Source organism: Vombatus ursinus, unplaced genomic scaffold (genome assembly GCF_900497805.2).
Source record: "Vombatus ursinus unplaced genomic scaffold, bare-nosed wombat genome assembly UNPS02011014.1, whole genome shotgun sequence".
In the NCBI taxonomy this organism is placed as follows: Eukaryota; Metazoa; Chordata; class Mammalia; order Diprotodontia; family Vombatidae; genus Vombatus; species Vombatus ursinus.
In genome coordinates, this window is record NW_020950792.1 from 2,053,258 (window position 1) to 2,074,119 (window position 20,862).

The 20,862-nt window shown below is 36.1% G+C and overlaps 1 protein-coding gene across 1 annotated transcript in view; it reads left to right on the forward strand.

The window, feature by feature from the left end:
* ABCC4 (ATP binding cassette subfamily C member 4) overlaps nt 1–20,862 on the forward strand; it is a 261,117-nt gene that overhangs the window by 98,337 nt on the left and 141,918 nt on the right. Inside the window, exons 14-19 of the mRNA XM_027855684.1 lie at nt 824–920; nt 9,574–9,783; nt 13,988–14,128; nt 14,467–14,504; nt 14,915–15,012; nt 16,749–16,895. Coding sequence (XP_027711485.1) covers nt 824–920; nt 9,574–9,783; nt 13,988–14,128; nt 14,467–14,504; nt 14,915–15,012; nt 16,749–16,895 — 731 coding nt within the window. The remainder of the gene's footprint in view (nt 1–823; nt 921–9,573; nt 9,784–13,987; nt 14,129–14,466; nt 14,505–14,914; nt 15,013–16,748; nt 16,896–20,862) is intronic.

A 20,862-nucleotide genomic window follows, 5' to 3' on the forward strand; every position in this document is an offset into this window, starting at 1 on the left:
ACGTTTGACAGTTGGCACATAATTCGAAATATTGACTATTTTTGTTGTGTGAGAGGCAAAAAGTAGACATTCAAGAGATGTTTTTTGTGTTAGAAATAATAAGATTTGGCAGCTGCTTGGATTTGCAGCGTGAGTGCAGTGAGGAGCTGAGGATGACGCAAACATTCCAGACTTGTGTGATTGGAACGATATTGGTGTCTTTGCCAGGTGCCCTTGCCAGAGGTCTAGGTTTGAAGGGAAAAGATCATGATTTTTGTTTTGGACATCAACTAGTCAGCCAGTATTTATTACATGTTTACCATGGGCCAGGTACCTGGGGATATAAAGTCAAAAAATGAAATAGTTCCTATCTTCAAAGGAACTCCCCTCTATCAGAAAACACAGCATATATTTAAATAACTCTATGAACCATATGCAAAATAATTATTAAAAATTTTTAAGGGGAAAGCATAAGCAGCATGGGATATCGGGAAAGGATTAATGTTGATCTGAGACACTGAGTAGACTGGGGAAACAAGGAATTCTAAGAGGTTGAGGGAAAGTGGAAGGATATTTCTTGTATGGGAAACAGACAACCCAGAGAAAGAACATTTGGAGTTTGGGGTGCCTACTATAGTACATGAACTTTAAAATGTCCATTTCTGTAGAAAGTCCATTATATTAAAAAGGTTTTCACTTTTAGCTGATTCTAGGATCAACTCTTTCCTATATCATTCAGAGCATGGCTGCTTTGTTGTACTTTCCTACGTTTTGTGTTGAAATTCGAAAGGGTATCTTTGGCGTGCTCCTCCTACTTACTTACCTATATCTTTGACTTTTCTAGCTGTATTAGCCAAGCTTTGCATGAGAAGATCAGGATTTTGGTGACTCATCAGTTACAGTACCTCAAGGATGCATCCCAGATTCTGATATTAAAAGATGTAAGTCAGTAAAAATTTTTCTATTAAATTCTGTGATAGTTTTCTTTGTTAGTGTTTCATAGTACTGAAGTCCTCCTGGACCTGGAGTCAGGAACACCTTGGATCAAGTCCTACATAGGACATTTACTAGCTGTGTGGTCCTTGGTATGTTTTGTTTCTATGTCAAATAAGGGGGTTATCTTAGATGTCCTCTACGGTCACTTCTGGCTTTAAAAATTGAGGATGCTATGATTCCTCCAAAGCTGAGTTGTTCACTTTAGTACTTCTAAAGATCCATGATTTTCCTTAGCATGGTACCTTCTTCCAGCTAAGCCAAATGCAGCTGTGCCATGGGTATTACTTAGCAGGTAGCCTTCATGAATTGCTGTGCCTAGAAGAATTCCCCTGGTGGCCATCTTGTTACAAAGCCTCTCCAAATTTAGCTAGGCATTTCTTCCGCTGTGAGTTCCTCTTTTTGTCCCAAGGACTGTTCCCCAAGCCCTTTTGAACGTGGTAGGTCCCATCAGAACCTGTTTTCTGCTGGCGCGGTCACCTGTGTCACTGTATGATATTGAAGGAAGACTTTGGTGAAAGACAGATGAGTTAAAGGGAAATACTTGAGGTGTTGTGGTCTTTGAATACTTAACCTGTCTGATCTTTTGAAGGTATTTTGTAATAGCCATAGGCAGGGCTGGTGAACTTGCAGCCTTGAAGCCACATGTGGCCTCCTAGGTCCTTGGGTGCTGCGTTTTGACTGAGTCCAAGTTTTACAGAACAAATTCTTTTATTAGGGATTTGTTCTGTGAAGTTTGGATTCAGTCAGAGGGCTGCACTTGAGGACCTAGAAGGCCACATGTGGCCTCGAGGCCGCAGGTTCCCCATCTCTGCCATAGAGTATGTCTGGCTCTTATGATGTCTGACAACAGATTCACAGACAGTAACAGAATAAACCAAATGCGTTTATTAAAACATTTAAAAATCTAATGTGATGAGAAAAGCAGGTTATCCTTATTAAGTCCTTACCAATGATAAAGTCCTTGAAAATCTTGGCTACTATATCTCAAACGTTAACAAGTTGTGACAGTGAGTCCTATGCTGAATATTTCTTTTCAGAAAATAGATCTGTTGAATTTTTCCCTATCATAATATTATAGCAATTTACTGGTATGTTTTTATTGGTGGATAAATTGAGCTGAACATTTTCTTTCCCTCTTTTTTCCCCCATAACAACTTGAATAGGCTCCATGCTTCAGGTTGGAACTAGGATATGTAGTCAAATGTTCCACTTTCTTAAAAAAGGTTAAATTGTTACTATTTTAAAAGTACAAATATTTATTGTAATGTTCAATGGATTTATTCACTATATCCAGTTTTACAATTCTTCTGTGGTCTTAAAAAATCAAAGATTTTTTTTGCATTATTAATACATTGTGGGAATCCTGTCTGTTCATAGGTCCTAAATCTTCTGTGCCTTTTAGCACCTAGGTTTGCCTCTGCATCACAAGGGGGCAACAGTGTAAGATATTAAGAGACCAGGAGAAGGAACAGCATCTAAAATTATGGTTTCCTGTTGTTGGCAATTGAAACAGCCACATAGATTTTGCACTGTATTTTGTTGACTCTTTCAATATGCAGATTCTTTTACTATTTGCTGCTAAATAATGAGTACTTGTAGATGCCCCAACTCTATAATATGCTCATCAGTATTATAGTTATAGAATCTTACTGCTATAGGACTATAGAAGAAATTTATATATGTTCCTTTGGTTTTTATATAAGGAAACTGATTCATAGAGTGGGCATATGATTTGCCTCAAGTCAGAAGGTCTCTTGTCTCTTAGTCTAATCATTTTCCCATCATTCCACACCTCCCAACACTATTAATCAGGGGACACAGCAAAAGTTATAATGGTTGATCAGTCTATTCCTAAGTAGAAGATTTCTGGAGGGATTGTTTCATTTATTATATTTGTATCTTCAGAATTGTGGATGGTGCCTAGAACATAGTTAATAAACGTTTATTAAGCACCTACTTACTATGTGACAGGCATTTTACTAAGCACTGGGGATACAAAGAAAGGTAAATGAAAATCCCTACTCTCAGGATGTTCACCTTCTAATGAGGCAGTCATCATACAAACAATTATGTATAAACAGTATATATATATATATGTATATATATACACATATACATATACACACACACATATACACACACACATATACAGAAAGAGGCAGAAGGTAAGTCTTCAGCTGAGATTTGAAGGGAGCCAGGGAAGCTAGGAGGCAGGGATAAGAAGGAAGAGAGTTCCACTTATGGGGGACAGCCAGTGAAAAAGCCCAGAGTTGGCACTAGAGTATCATTTATGAAGGACAGCAAGGAAGTCACTGTCACTGGATCTGAGAGTACATAGAGGGGATGTAAAGGTGTAAGAAGACTAGAAAGGTAGGGAGAGAGGAGCAGATAATAAAAAGCTTTGAACACCAAACAAGATTTTGTATTTGATCCTGGAGGTGATAGAATGCCATTGGAATTTTTTGAGTAGAGGGGTGACCTAAGCAGACCTTCACAGGAAGATAATTTTCACAGTTGAGTGGAAGATCTGCTGGAATGGGGAGAGAGACTTTTGTGGTTGACTGACCAATCAGTAGGCTATTTTAACAGTCCAGGTGTGGTGACATGAGGGTATCCATCAGGGTAGTCTGAGGAGAGAAGGGGGTATATAGAAGAGATGTTATAAAGGAAAAATTGATAGACTCTTTGAACAGATAAAATATGGGTAGGTGTTAGAAAATGAGAAATTGAGGTAAACATATGGGTTGGGAACCTGGGTGAGGATGCTGGGAGGTACATTTAATAATCATGAGCATAGAAATTATAGTTATATCTATGGGAACTGATGAGATCACCAAGTGAAATTGTATAAAGGGAGAAGAAAACCCAGGACAGAGCCCTGTGAAACACTCATGGTTAGTAGGCATGATCTGGATAAAGATGTAGCAAAGGAGGGTGAGAAAGAGTGGTCAGACAGGCAGGAGGAGAACTAAGAGAGGATAGTGGCAAGAAAACCTAGAGAGAATAGAGTATGAAGTAGAAGAAGATGATGAACTGTCTCAAAGGCTGCAAATAGTTCAAGAAAGATGAGAACTAAGAAAAGGCCATTGGCTTTGGCAGTTAGGTGATTGTTAGTAACATTAGAGACTGAAGTTTTGACTACTGATGATATCAGAAGCCAGACTAGAGTCAAGAAGGGAGTGAGGGGAAAGAAAGTAGAAGCATCTATTGTGATCAGCCTTATCAAAGATTTTCACCACAAAAAGAGGAAAGATATGGCATGATAGCACGTAGAGATGGATGGATCAATGAGGGTGATCAGTGAATACTTATTGAATATTTCACTTGTGAGTGTTTGTAGACTGGAGAGCATATGCCCAGGTACTACATGTTTTGGTTGGCTTGTAAGAGCCAAACTTATCTGTACATGGTAATCAAGTGGTACTTTGATATCAACAAGTATTTTTAAGTGCCTCCTTATTTGCCAGGCACCAATTTACAAGTAGGGGATATAAATTCAATGAATGAAACATTGAAGCACACTTTCTAATGGTGAAGACAAAAAGTAGGTATGTATAGGTATATACTGAATAAACATATTCAGTGGGTATGCATATATATGTATGTGTGTGTATGTATACATATGTGTATATATATACTGAATAGGTATATTTACACATATGCATGCTAAATAAATATTAAGAGAATTAATACAAATAATATAAAATAATTAAATATAATTCATGAGGGAGGTCATTAACAGTTGAACAGATTCAGGAACTGCTTTGTGTAAAAGATGGTACTTGAATTATGTCTTGAAAAAAGAGAGGAGGAAGTGCATTTTAGGTAGGAGAGCCTGGACAGTACAAAGGTGCCTTGATGAGAGGTGAATTGAGGAACAGAGAAGTTGATTTGGCTAGGTCATCAAATACAATAAGACATGAGTTGCTTAATATGCTAATAACAAAAGAATAGGAAAATGGCAATAAAATCCATCTCAGGGTATAGTGGTAGCTACATGTAGATTGAAAGTGTTATGAAGCATCCCTTAGGAATTGCCATGTTCTGTGTTAGCTGTGCTTCTAGGATCGTGAACTTGGAGTTGGAAGGCACCTGAGAAGAGCATCTTGTCTACTCCATTCCTCATTGTTTAGTTGAGGAAAACTGAGATTTGGAGAAGTTATATGCCTTTCTCAAGATCATATAAGTATTAAATATTAAAATCAAACTTTGAAGCCGGCTGTTTTTTAAATCTAGTGATTTTTCCCTTTGTAATGAGAAATTTTACTTTGTTTGTATTCATCTAGGGCCTTTCTACATTATTTTGGGCAAATGGGATCGTGTCAGGCAGAGGTCTTCAGTTAACAGTATTATGTAGTGGAAAGAATACTGGAGTTAGATGACCTGGAATCTTATCTTGGCTCTGTATGACCTTGAGTAAATCCCCTAACATCTTAGGGCCTGAGTTTCCTTGTTTGTAAAATGGGGGGTGGGGCAGACAACGATGGTGATAACTTAGGGAACTTCAGCTCTGAACTTATGATCTTAATAACTCTTAAAAACCAGACCTGGTCTTCCATAGTTCATTTGAAGCAGATAGAGAAATGACAAATTCACATGTACCAGAGTTGGATATTATAACAAAGTGTAAGCAATGGGAGTAGGTGGTGGTGTCTTCTAGGAAAATTTCTTTTTTCAGTCTTTGTTTCTTGAAATTTGGGGTGTGTGATGCTGGTACTACCTCCATCATACTTGGCAGGGCTATTAATTCCTTCCTGCTCTGTATTGGAACTGATGAGTATTCTTGGGAAAATAAAATCTGTAAGGTGTATAGAGACAACTCCCCCAAAGTCCTCTTCATATACCTTATGGTGTCTTCTTCAGAGTGAGGCCAGCAGAGTATAAGATTTGTCAAGTCTTACGAGGGTGGAAAGGCCCAATCAGTAATGGATATCTGAGCATCAGCTTCACTAAATTTGTGAAAGTTCATCACCAGGAGGTTGGTGGGTGATCAGTGGGCCATAGGTACTCACAGAGACCATCTCCTAAGATATGGCTGCATTGAGACCTTTTTCAGTGGAGGGAGGGAGTGCACACATCCATGAAATCTGAGGTTCCCAAAGTCATGTGGTATGCATTAAAAACAAATCAGAAAGTGCAACTGATGTCAATGTTGCATTCAAAATCCACAACCTACAAAGTCACTTCTTTTCATCACCATGAAATCTGTCTGCTAAAGAAAGAAATGTTTTTTAAGAGAGTTTCCTTGGATGCAAACTAATTTTATTGAGATTCCCTGTTTTCCTCTGTCTTTTCTATGACTTTGGAAAACAAAATCCATGAATATTCAGAAAGAGCTCCATTCTCTTGGTTTTTCACGAAATAGTGAAGTGCATATGAAAAATGATATTTTACAACAAAATGTTCATTATAAATTAAATATCATATGATTATGAACTCTTCAGACAAAAAGGTAGAAAGAGAATTGCATTTTAAATACAGTGCAATCAGGTGGTAGGACCGCCACTCTGCCAGTCAGCCCCATGGTTTTGAGGATAGCACCAGCACTTTGGGCATTCTGTGGAAGACAATCTATATTTCACTTAGCCCGAAAAACATCCAAGAAAAGTTACTGAATTTATGGTTGTATAGAGGATATGAGCGATGCCATTAATTCATAGTGTAATGAAATGAAATGAATTCTAATTCTCTTCCTACTTTTTTGTTTGATGAGTTCGTCAATTTATGATAAACATTTTGTTGTAAGATATCCTGTGTACTTTACTGTTTGTATGAAAAGTCAAATCAACAAATGTTTTTTGGAGATAACGTACAAAGTACTGGTTTTGGTGCCATGGGAGTTATAAAGGAGCATAAGTCTTGGTACCTGCCTTCCAGAAGATTATGATCTAGTTGGGGAGTCGAGACCTAAATGTAGAAAAGGAGATAGTGGCAACACATTCAAATAACAACTCATCCCACCCCACCCCAATAACAGAAGAGCTGTCTATCACAAGGCCTGTACAATTAGTCGCCAAAGGAATTCTACCACTTTAATTTTCCTCCAGGGCTTCAGAGGAAGAAGAAGACTGTTTAGACTAAATGTTTTAGTTTAATTTAGTTAATGGTTTAACACATAAGATAGGATTTTAACTGAATCAGGAAGAGTTGGAATAGGTGGACTGGACAGGGCAGGGCATTCCATGTAAGTGGAGCAGCATGAGTAGAAACACAGTGGCGAAACAGTAAGGTGTTAATCCAGAAGGAGTAAGGAAACCAGAATTGGAGGACCCATGAAGATGAGAGTCTAGGGTGAAAAGGAAACAGCCTGGTGTGCTGCAGCAAAGGCTAGATTTAGGGTTAAGCACACCTTAGTTCAAATCTCTTCTGATACTAGCTATGTGATGATAGATAACCTTCCTCAGCCTTAGTTTTCTGATCTATAAAATGGGGATAATAACTGTAGTAGCCTCACAGGATTATTATAAAGCTCAAATAAGATAGTGTTTATAAATTGATATAGCTTTTTTTTTTTTTGCGAGGCAATGGGGTGAAGTGATTTGCCCAGGGTCACACAGCTAGTAAGTGTCAAGTGTCTGAGGACTGATTTGAACTCAGGTCTTCCAAATCCAGAGCCAGTGCTCTGTCTCCTGTGCTAGCTGTGGTTTTAATGGCAATTATACAATTATATTAATTATATTCAACAACTCGGTTCATTTAAAAGAAAAGAACAAACTTTTTATTATTTTACTTACAGGTTATTTTAGGTCAAAATATTTGCTTTCATAGTTAGGAATTAGTTAGCCATTTCCCTAAAGAATCATTGAACCCAATTTGATTTGGAGCTTTTACTAACTCCAAAGTCAAATTTGCTGTTCCTGAATGGATGGCTCATTTACAGTCACTGACTCCCAATTTTTCCCTTAGCAAAGATGCTCCATGAAATGATACAGTGCTCATACCGTGGGGTTTGACTTTTCTATATTGCCTTTTGAATAGGATTTCTTATTTTAATTAGAACTGGACTTAGTTCTGTCATAGAAAAAAATGTGGTCCATAGGTGTAATAGGAACTTAGGAAAAATTTTCATATCTTTTTTCCTTGATTTTTTTCAATCCATTACATCTGTATTTCAAACATTGGTATTGTTTGTTTATTATCTGCTTCAAGTGCTTAGCAGCAGACAGTTAGAGGTCATAGGAGATTAGGGGTCATATAGTCTAACTTCGGCAATTTTACAAATGAGGAAACTGAGTCCCTAAAAGATGAAAACTGATTTCCAAGATCACACAACTAGATTTGAACCCGTATCTTCCAGTGACAGAGCTATCATTCTTTCCATTAAACTGCCAGCCCAGGGCATGAGTACTCTTACATCAGGTTGGTACTTAAAGATCTCTGGAGGTTATAGAGGATATAAAAGTTTATATAGTTTATAAGAAGTTTATAAGTTTAAAGTTAGTGGAAAGAGCACTAGACTTGGAAATCAGAGTCCCTGGGTTTGAGTTCTCTCTGAAACTCAGTAGATCTGTTGTCTGGGGGAGTAAGAGGGGATACATGGATGAGGGGTACATTCTGGTTGACAGTATCCTCGTCTGTAAAAATGGAACTAATAATGCACTACTTCATGAGGTTGTTATAAAAAGTTAATTAGATAATAGTTATAAAGGCTTTTGTAACCACAAAGCATTTTGTGAATGTAACCTAGTATTTTTATTACTGGTACTATTTCTGCTAGATAGTAACCTGCTATATTCATCTTTTAATTCAGTGCCTAGAACAGCTACCCTTCAATGCTGAAAAAATTGTTATCACAAATGACATGCTCACTTCTCCCTCAGTGCCATCTTCTCTGCTTTGATTGTCCCACTGTTCATCTCCCTTTCCCCACTAATCCAACCTATCCATCCTTTGTCCTGGACCCCTTCCTTCACCAGGAACTCCAGGGAACATGGGACTGACTCTCCCTTTCCTGAATGCTCATAGCACTTGGTATCTTTTCTCTCCAAGTGGATTATGGGTTCCTTCCACTCTCATTGTGTAGTACTTTTAAGAGCTGGAAGAAATCTTAAAGGTTAATAATTCCAATCCCCTTCACTTTACAGATGAAAAAACTCACGCCCTGGGGACTTGCCAGAAGTCATGAAATTTTTAAGTGTCTGAGCCAGGATTTGAACTGAGGTCTTCCTGCCTGCAAGTGAAAATACCATATCCACCATGCCACGCATTTGCATTTCTTTGTATACCACTCAGTGCTTGTCAAAGTACTTTGCACATAGATGTGTAAAAAAATCATTGTTGCATTTAATCAGATCAGTGTATATATTTTGAGCCCATTATTCTGGTGTATTCATTTCAGTATTTATTCTGTATTGCCTTGAATTATCTGATTTTTTTAACCTGTGTTCTGCGCTTTCCTTTCTGGTTCCCATTGTGCTTATCACAGTTCTAGACCCGTAATAGTTGCTATCCTAGGTACTTGCCAGGAATTGATGTTGTGGAAGTGAAACCTTTTCTCTGGAGAAGATCAAAACTGTGTTTTAGTCATTGTCTTTTGGTGGAATAAACAAGTACAGATTTAATCCCCTCCCTTAAGACTTATTTTTGTTGTAATTTTAGGGAAAAGTGATGGAAAAAGGAACTTACACCGAGTTCCAAAAATCTGGAATAGACTTTGGTTCCCTCTTAAATAAAGAAAATGAAGAAGCAGAGCCATCTCAAGTACCAGAAACTCCCATCTTGAGGCATCGCTCCTTCTCAGAATCTTCTGTGTGGTCCCAGCAGTCTTCCAAGCATTCATTGAAAGAAGGACCTGCTGAGCAACTAGTAGTGAGTTGTCTGATAAACCTGAGCTAATCTGCACATATACTCCCTCGTTTATCTGTGCCCAGAATTCTTGGATATCAAGTCATCAGTTAAACTAGCACAGCTCACTGTCTGTCTCCTCTGTCTACTCTCTACTTGCTGACACTTCACTTTCCCACAGTATGTTCTTTAGTTTCAAGTTTTTCTCACCATGTATGGAGTTTTCCTTTGACAGAACTATAGGAGTGGGAGAGGGGACAATGGTGCTGGTGTTGAGGACGTGTGGGCCTGGTTTTTTTTTATTATTGTGGAGCACAGGTCAGCTCTGTGAATCATCTTGTACCTGAAATAGTTCAGTACAGGGCCCTAGGGATCAGGTTCAAGTAGAACTTTTAGAAGTCAGCCTACTACTTGGTCCAACTTTAATTTAAGAAGCAAAAGTTTTTGGGTTTGGTTTTTGGTTTATTTTTCCAGATTATCCTGTACTTTCTAGATCCAGCCATCTTTCTCTGTTCTAGTGGTCATATTTAAAAAAAAAATTCTGAGAGCTTTATAGTCAAAAACCACAATGAGAAATTTTCATGTCTAATAAAAAAAATTGTTAAATAAAAAAAAAGCTAGCTTCCTTCCTGCAGAAGGTAACTAAATATAGCTGAAAGCTAGTTCCATTTGTTGTCCACAATACATCCGTAGGAAGCATTTCTTAGCACCTCATTTTTCATGGTTTGCCTGTTGTCTATAAGTTCAGGGGTTCTCCCTGCCATTTCACCCAGTTGCCAAAAGTGTCTTTTTATATGCACATGTATCTAGCTGGATAGCTATCCATCCATCCTCTGTCTATCTACTTATTTGTCAATCTATCCATCCACCACTTATATATCTATTTACTATTTACCTATCCGTCCTGTCTATTTACTTATCTGTCAGTCTATGTCTCTATCCACCGTCTATATATCTATCTGCTGTCTGTGTAGCTATCTATCCATCCTCTGTCCATTCTTCATTTATCTATCCATCCTCCATCAATGTATCTGTTATCTGTCTAGCTCTCTATCTATCCTTTATATTTTTCTATCTATTCATCCTCCATTTGTCTTGTACCTATTTATTATTTATATGGCTCTCTAGCCATCATCTATCTATCTACTAGAAAGGAAAATATACACTAATTATAATAATAATAGCAGCTCACATTTCTATAGTACTTTTTACAATTTTCAAAATGCTCTTCTCTAAAACAACAACTACAAACCATGAGGTTGGTAAACATCTTTTACAGAGAGGCAACTAAACTAACTTACCATGTTAATGTTCACAGGATGTTACATAGATAATCCAAAATGGAAGGTAACACATATATTATTTACATTGGACTTGGGAACATTTGTTTGCAAAATCATTTTTTTGAACAATTATGTACCCAAATTACCTATCAGAAATTTGTAGTATGCTTGCAACAAAATATCAAGGCTACACTTTTTCCAAGAAGCCTTCCATGATTGATTATCACCAGATATCTGTCTTTGTTCATTGCTGTACTGGATACTTTCTTGGCAGTTTTGAACTCAGTTATCTGTACATTTATTTGTGATCTGCAAAGTTTTGTTTCTGTGTGTATTGCCTTAACAAGTTTTTTAGTTCTGTGTCCTTTGTTTCTTTAGTATTCCCCTATTGCTCTCTACATAGTAGTCAGTAAATTGGGAATCATTTTGAAACGTTCATTCAAAAATTTATGTAGCTATCCTGCCCTTTATTGTTTGCTTCATTCTTTTCCCTTGTCCAGATTTTTTGGAAGACAGATAATTTAATCTCAGCGTAATATAAAGTACCAGTTTAACTAGTGTCTCATTTAAAATAAAATAAGATGTTTGGTTTCTTACATTTCCTACCCCCAGTCCCTTCCAGATAGCCATCCTGTATAATAACTTGTAGAAGAAAGAAAGAAAAAGTTAATAGAGTAACAACCAAAACATCAGAAAAGTCATTACATGTATTATTCCACACCTATTGGCCCTAATTTTTCAGAAAAGTGGGGGAAAGTTTTTTTCTCATATCTGTTCTTTGGGGAAGCTCAGTCATTATTACTTCACAGCAGTCAGTTTCTATTGTTTGGTGTTATTCATTTTCATTATTGTAGTCATTGCATATATTATTTTCCCAATTTTGCTTGCTGTACTTTGTACAAGTTCACACAAATCTTTCCATGTTTCTCTGTATTCATGTTCATTGTTTCTTATAACTCATTAATGTTACGTTACATTCCTGCGCCATAATTCATCTCCCCAATCAATGTCCATCCAGTTCTTCGCTACCACAAAAAGATGCTGCCATGAATACTTTGGTATATGTAGGACTTTTCAGTTTGCATTTGTCTTCAAAGTGGTCTGTAAAAGTTGACCAAAGATGGGAATAGTCATCATTGGTGGGTAACATTAATACACTGTTTGTGGAGCTGTGATTGATCTGACTATTCTGAAAAGCATTTTAGAATTATAGGAAGAATGGGATTTAACTGTCTATACCATACCCTTTAACCCAGAGATTCCACGGCTAAGTCCACTGCTGTATCACCAGAAGGGCAGTGCTGCCACATATATCAAAATACTTATAATTGCCATTTTTATTTAGTAGCAAAGAACTTAAGTACCATCTCTTGATCAGTGATGTCTCTGTAGTTCAAACAGTCCCCGTAACATAAGATGTAAATGTTTCATTTTGAAAGACCTGTGTGCTACAGATCACATGTGAGAATAATAATAAATAAGATTGTGTATAGGAATATCATTCCAGTTAGTAACTTTAATCAAGAGGTTTTTAGGGGCAGCTAGGTGAAACAGTGGATAGAGCACTGGCCCTGAAGTCAGGAGGACCTGAGTTCAAATCCAGCCTCAGACCAAACACTTGACACCATCTGTGTGACCCTGGTCAAGTCACTTAACCCCAAATGCCTTTTAAAAAAGGTTTTTAAAAACAATTTGCCACAAAAAGTGAAAATGGAAAAAATTGAAAATGGAGTTGATTGTAAAATAAGTTTTCTGTTGTCTTTCAGAACACATTTGAGTATTTCAGTCTAGTTTTCTACCCTCTTTATAAATTAGCCATGCCACTTCATATTTCTCTAATATGGACCAGATTGTTCTTCTGGTCCACCACCTGTCTTACTTTTTTCAGCCTCCAAAGAGTTCCAAAATCTGGAATGCTATTCTGTCTCCTGTCTGCCACTGTGACCATTATTTCTTTCAAGACCTGTCTCAGAAATTTCCTCTTCCACAAACTTTTCCCACCTAATCTGATCCTATGCTAATTCTTCCCTCAAATTATCTAAATTATCTTTAACTTGCTTAGTGTCTCTAATTGTTTGATACTATATTTGTCTTTTCTGTGTAGATGTAAGCTACTCTAAGCTCTCTAAGGAAATACATCCACCTTCTTTTTTCTGTACTATTTAGTACAGAGCTAGGCATGATAGAGGGTTTCACCAAATGCTTGCTTCCTTCCTTATGTGCTGAATGAATGAACAAGTGTTATGTAGGTGTTCCATATGGTTGACTTCCTGTCTTACAGTTGTGGCTTGTCGTTTTGTAATCTACAAAGTAATAGATAAATGCAAGTTAGTGTTATGACTAATATTGTCACTACTACCTGATAAGGAATTCATTATTTCACTAAATCACCCAAAAAGTAGGGCTTGTAGAATTTAGTCCTTAGACGATATCTTGCCTCTCTCCCCCATTTTATGAAGTTCTAATGACTTGGCCAAGACCATCAAGTTATTTCAAAATATCAGAGAACATCAGAGGTCATCTGTTTTCAATTATACTTTAAAAAAGAAACCTCCTCTACAACATGGAATGGTGAGGTCTCCACTCCTCATGCTGTGGTAGCCCATTCCATTTTGGAATAGCTAAAATTGATAGCAAATATTTCCTTATGTCAAATTTCAAAGGTCACCAAGCATCCAGTAGACCCAGATGAGTTCTTTTTCCTTCTCATCAGAACAATAGCAGAAATCGGCATGGAATTTGAAGTTAGCCTCTCTGATAGCTCTATATCCAGTACCATCCCAAGTACATGATGCCTTTATCTCTGTGTGTTTGCTTCATTTTATGCTGCATACTACTCCCTCACTCTGATTTTATGAACTTCTGCTTATTTTTCTAGTTAAACTTTTGTTTACTCTTCATCATGCTTACATATTTGTTATTTTAAAAAAAATTTCCCCCCCTAGACTGAGGATACACCTGTTGTCCTACCTGAAGAGAACCGTTCTGAAGGAACAATAGATTTTAAGTCCTACCGGAATTATTTTGCAGCGGGAGCAAACTTCTTTGTCATTGTTTTGCTTATACTCCTAAACATTTTGGCACAGGTCAGTAAGAGAGTTGTGTGTTGAGTTTGGTCCTGCTGGACAATTCTGTATTTTACAAATTTAGCTGGGTTTTTGTTTTTGTTTTTGTTAGAAGAATATGTCTATGTCTGTGCCTCTTTTATGCATTAAACCAAATGCGGTATCTGGATTAAAAAGGGATGTTTTACTTTAACATTTTAAAATAATACAGATAATTCTTCCCTTCTTAATGAGTTAAAATATCAGTTCAACACTGTAGTGGTTGGGAAGGAGGTTGTTGAGACCTCATAGAAGATGTGTTTTAAGGATCAGATTTCTTAAGTAGAACTAACTTTGGTGTTTGATTTTGTGTATTCAAGGTTGCATATGTCCTCCAGGATTGGTGGCTTTCTTACTGGTGAGTTACTGAAGTACTGTAAAATCCATAAATATCCTTACTGTTCAGAGGAGTTAGGGGCTGAGGTGGGGTTTGTTCAACCTTCTCATCTAATCCTTACTTAGTTTACCTGTGGAAAAATTAAAGTTGTTGCTGGTGGAGTGTGACCCATAATAGACTCTATCCATGTGTGATCCATAGCACTGTGAAAACAAGACTGTTTTTAGAATTGAAAATCATGATTTAAATTGGAATTATAAAATGGATATACATTTGAATATATGTAATTAAAGGAGAATGAGTCAACATTAAATATTTAAGCCTCAGTTTTGGGTTAATTTCCTTCTCTCCCTATGATTCTCAAATATCTCCTTATTTATACAATTTATAATAGCAGTTTTATTATTTTTTTTCCTCTTTCATTCCTATAGGGCAAATGAACAGAGTAAATTGAATGTCACTGTAAATGGAATCAAAGGAAATGAAACCAAGGAGCTAGATCTTAACTGGTATTTAGGAACTTATGCAGGTAAAATTTTAATCGTTTGCTCTATTACATGAAAGTCTGAGGTGCACACAATGAGCCAGTTGGAGTAAATAGGTTTTTCAGGAGTAATTCAGCAATGTCTTAACAGATTAGCAGGCTGAGTCTCATTTACTGACTGAATTAATTGGAATAATTATTTTAAAAGCCTACTGAAGAAAGAGGTTGAATGAAGACTCTTAATTTGCTCTGTACTGGATTTTGGAAGGTAAACCAGGATTGAGCATTCAGAAAGTCAGCCACCGTAAATTTGTGGCTATTGTCTCTCCTAATAGGTTGCTTTAGCTAAATCTTATATCATTATATGGATGGGCAAGTGGGATTAGAAACGGATCCCCACCCTGTCGTTCAGATTGTTCCAATTCTGTTTAAGTAAACCCTGGCTTTTATTTAACTTGGATGCAATCCTCTGGAAGCAGAGTAACCAAAATAAAAAGCATTATTTCCTCACAGGTATGCAAAGCTTATAGCTCCATACTGCTCATCTCTTGGGCTTCAATAATTACTAAAGAGGGAAGCTAAGTGGGAGGAAAAATCCTGTCTAGGAATACTGGCTTCCTTCTCTTTCTTATCAATAGATCACAATGTTATCACCTTCCAAACTGTTTGATTAATTTAAAATTTTCCTCACTCTTTTGATGTACATTTTGTTTTGGTAAAGGTATGTGTGTATAAAACACGGGTTTTACAAGATAGTCTCTCTCCCAGTTTTTCAGTGATTTCCCAGAAAAGATGAGGTTTTTGGCAAAAGTTTATCCAGATATGTGTAAAAGAACTCCTTATTTTAACTTTGCATTTTTTTGATCACTTACCAAGAAATTCACATCCTTTATGTCTATACTTTTCTGGATTTGTAAACAAATGAATACATTTATATAGAATGAAAAAAGGGAGATATCTATTGATGGAGGGTCAAAGATTAGAGCTGATTATGCAGAAAAAAAATGTGTCACATAATGGCATGAAACATTTTATAATATTCATGTGCTACTTAATTTTGTTGCTCTTCTACTTAGCCATGGAAATTCATAATGTAAGGGAAAGAAGAAAGATGTTTTAATTTTTGAGTGTATCATAGGCATATAAATCACATATATAATTGTTTAAATTTTATAAATAAGTGAAATGCAATATTTTTATACGTTATTATTAATCCTTATTTGTACAAAAATTCTTAGAAACTGTAACATATTTAGCTAGTATTTGCCTAAAACATCAAATTAAATTATAATTTAACTAATACTTGGCAGTAGGTTTTCTTGCAGTAAGGCTATTTATTTATAAGGTGTTCTACTTGCACTTTAAATGAAAAACAAAACAAATCATGTTGTCTTGTTCTTCTTCCCTTTTGTTATCATACCACCAAAGTATTTATTTAGTTTGACCTTCAGGAAGAGGGGAGGTGGTGAAGTATTTCCTGTGGAAAAAATGAGTGTTATTTTATGAATAGATATATAAAGAATATTGTAAATAAGGACATTCTGATTTCAACACATTTCTATCCGAGGTTGCTTTGTATGGTTATTTAGTACAACAAAACGATTGGTATGCCAATTCTCATTTAAGTGACACTTGCTTCCATAGGACACTGTTTCTAGGCCCTAAATATCACAGAATAAGTTGAATAATGATATTTTCCTAAACTAACCAAAAATACTTTTTAGAAATGTTTGGAAAAATACACAGATGTTCCCTAAGTATGTTTATGTCTTTAATTTTAGGATTAACAGCAGCTACAGTTCTCTTTGGAGTAGTAAGGTGTCTGCTGGTATTCTATGTTCTCGTGAATGCTTCGCAAACTTTGCACAACAAAATGTTTGAGTCCATTTTGAAAGCACCAGTATTGTTCTTTGATAGAAATCCAATCGGTAAGTCAAACATAATGTTCACCATTTGTTATGAATGACAACAAATTTATAACTTGATTTATAAAAGAAAAAGAATACTCAGTAGTGGAGAAGCTTGTTGGGAGAAACTATGTATACTTTGGTTATGGTGTTCCTGGCAGACAGTTTCATTGATTAAGTCTTGATCCTCCCAGAGGAAGGATTGTCTTTTATTCCAACTTTTATTTTTGTGAATGTTGATTTTATATTGGGCAGACAGATGAAATTTATCCAATGCTGGGTACACATATAATAAGATAGCTTTTATACAGTGCTTTAATGTTTGCAAAGTATTTTACACATGTTAAGCCATTTGATCCTCAGAACAGCCCTGTGAGATAGGTACTATTATTATACCCATTTTACTGATGAGGAAACTGAAGCACAGACCTTTTAAGTAAGTTCACCCAGCTAGAAACTGTGTGAGGCAGCATTTGAATTCCAGGTTTTTCTTACTCCTAGGCCCATTTTCTATCCATTGCGCCACCTAGCTGTCTATATGATTAAGTGTGGTCCAATAATTTCTAAAATACTCACTAGGGTCATTCCAGCTTCTAGATAGGACAGTATACAAGGCAGGCAAGGTAACAACAGTGTTTACTGTCTTACTGGAATGAAGAAACTAGCTCTTAGCTCTACCTGACAGTAAGAGATGTAATGGTGTTTTCAGCGTACCCCACGGTATTTTGATATCTGTTGAGCAGGGTTTTGCCCTAAATCAGTATACGTTTGATAATTTCAATTTGAGGAGTATCCCTTTTCAATCAAAAGATGGAGTATAAGTCTTAATTGAGCTTTAGAAAGTGATTGGGGAATTTTTGTTCAAATGTTTGTCTGAAATTACCATTGTAATTTCAAAGCTACACACTCTCACAAATAAATGAGAAAATCATTAATTCATTGCAGCTTCTTTGCTCTTTTTGATCACATGCTCCCTGATTCATCTAAACTTGATTAGGCGTTCAGTTTTCCAAAACTATAGACTTTTCCTTAGGCCCTGATCTATGAACAAGTCTTGATTTTTGAAGCCTATCATTTCTTACTTAACTTCCCAACAGAGGAATTTTAGCTCTACTGCAGGATTCATACCCAGATCAAATAGGACATGCACCTAATTTGACTTTATGCAACTGGCCTAACCTTGAGGAATAAGGAGATTACGGAATGTCTGGGACAGTGTTCATGGCAGGTGAATAGAGTATTTAGAGGTTATGGGTACATGAAGGGATGTTGGTGAAACTTCTACTCCCTAGTACTGATTTTTCCCTTCCTTCCTCATCTCTGAGGCAGAGAAAACTCAATGTGAATCTTTTTTAGTGAAGTCAGGAGATTTAAGCACAAATGAGAGGACAGATCCCTATTTTTCATTAAAAAGCCTTAGGAAATATCATTTGGGAAAGGGAATGCCTTCTCCCAGTGGTCTGACTTTAATAATTCATGTAGACTGGATTCTCGGTTTTGGTTTTCCTTTTTACATAAGTTTGCTTATTTATTGGTATCTTGAATGTTCACAAAATCTGCATCCACTTTTATACTTACTGGCATCTTTTCTCTTAATTTCTGGACAATTAAATTCGCCCCCAACTCCTTTGTTTTCTTTGTGATCTTTAATAACATAACAAAATAATAACAAGCTTATTGGTGTGAAATTAAGCTCAAATCAACTAGTGAACTCACAGCTGCAAATGTATTTTTCCTCTTAATTTCTTTCATAAGTTTCTTATTAGTATCCATTACCACAGTGTTTCTTATATCTTAAGAAATGTCACAAACAAAATTTATGTAAGTAAATAGCAAAAGCATTCTTCTCCCACCCCAACCCCCCGCCATTTTTATAGTTGACTAGTCACTTCATACCTAAACCAGGTTGTAGCTTGAGCTGAACAATAGAAATGATGGCACACTGTTTTAATTGAAACTGAAAGACAGTTATTATGTAGCAGTCAGGATTTGAACCCTGGTCCTCTAAAATACAAATCTTTTAATTTCACCATGTTGCTTTCATTGGGCAATGTTGTAGACTTACAAATAGGCTTTTTTCCTAGTCAGCAAACTGAGTGACTCCTAAGAAATCAGGTAGTCCAACCCCTTGATTGTACAGATGAACAAACTGAGGCCCTAAATGGCCGAAAGTTTTGCCTGAAATCACATAGCTAGGACTAGAACACAGGTGTCTTGACTCTCTTCTACACCATCCTTTTTCTCATACTTTATCTTTCTATTTACTTCTTTTAGAATTTTAATATGTAGATAACATGCATGTCAGGCCATCAATAAGTCACCCAGAAATTAAGGACATTTTGTGTTTCATATGTAAATTTTTTTTTTATTTGTATGAGTAGAATCTTTTTTGTTTTTTCCATCTGGCACAAGAGGGCAGCACGATCTATTTTTTTTTCCTCACAGATGTATTTTTACACTACTATAATGCCCAAATTCATTTTGAGTATTTTCAAGCCAACTTTAAAGTTAAATTTTCTTATTATGGATTAGTGCATTTATTGGTGAATTTTCTCAGCATCATTATATTTTCCCAATTAAAAAATTAAATTCTTAGGTAACTTTTATTGTTCTATTCCTATTATCTAGGAATTTCTTTTGTTAAATCAAGAGGATATATAATTGTAATTTTCTTGACTGTATTTTTTTTTGTCTTTGTGTCCCACTTGCTTTATGTTCAAATGTTTATGTTACATGCTATTTTTTAAATGTTTCATTGTAGTCACAAGGAAATCTATGTCTCCCTCACCTAAGAGATTTTCACGATGCCTTGGAGTTTGTGAATTAGGGTGTTGAATCGGAATGACAAGTTTTAGACTTTTATGAGACATAGAAATGTAATTTAATTAATTAGCAACAGGAAGTTGCCAACAATCTTATGAGAAAAAATTGCTCTCCTGCTAAGGTTTCTATTCCAGTTTTTCTAATGGGGAAATTTTATCTCTAGATTTCCTAAAATTTCTAAATTGAGATGTATGTGCTTTGAATCCTTGAAGGCCTAAAATTGATGGAAGAAAATAATCATTAGTATCTCCTGTTAGTTCCCAGACTAGGTGATGAGAACATTAAAAACATAACAGAGGCTTAAGAAGAGATCGCCCTTTTAAAGGAAATGGCATAAAAATTAAGATGTTGACATAGGATCATAAACTCATAGATTTAGAGGTGAAAGGAACCTAATAGATCATCTAATCCAAACCTCTCATTTTACTGTTTGAGGAAACTGAGTCCTTGAGAGGTTAGATAAATTGTACAAGATCACATGATTGCTAAATGGAAGTGCTGGGTTTTATACTCAGGTTTCCTGGGTGCAAATCCAGTGCTTTTTCTATTATGTGTTACATTAACATGGAAACAATTTTAGTGGTCCCCAACTATTTTTTATCTTGTCTAAATGACCACTGGCGTTAGTATTAAATGTGTGTATTTTTAACACATAATATTTCAGTACTGTCAAAATTAATTTAATGATAATAGGGCTGTTAAATTATAGCTCTATCATTTGGATGGTAAGACAGCTCTCCTTAGTGAACATTAATCTATTCCTGTTCACACTAGTGATTCTGTTGAACAGGTAGCATGTTGAAACAAGAAATACTGGTCTTAAAAATCTTTGATTTATGGTAGGTGTTGTTTTGACACAGCATCATTTAGTCGATTTACAAGGAAAGGCTTCGTGTTAGAATATTTCATTTGTGTCCTCATTCGTCATCAACATAAATATTCAGCAGTAATATTGGAAAAGTGTTAAGATGCCCATTCGTGCCAAATCCCTTGTATGTTTCCTTTACTGTCAGAGCGGGAGGATATATCCACGGGGGAGAGAGTGAATGCCTTTTCTTCCTTTAGAGAAAATAAGGTATGAATAAATCAAGAATAAGGGGCTTAACAAATTTTGGCAGCTTTTTTATATACTTATCTTGACTTGATTGTTTCTAATACTGGCTTA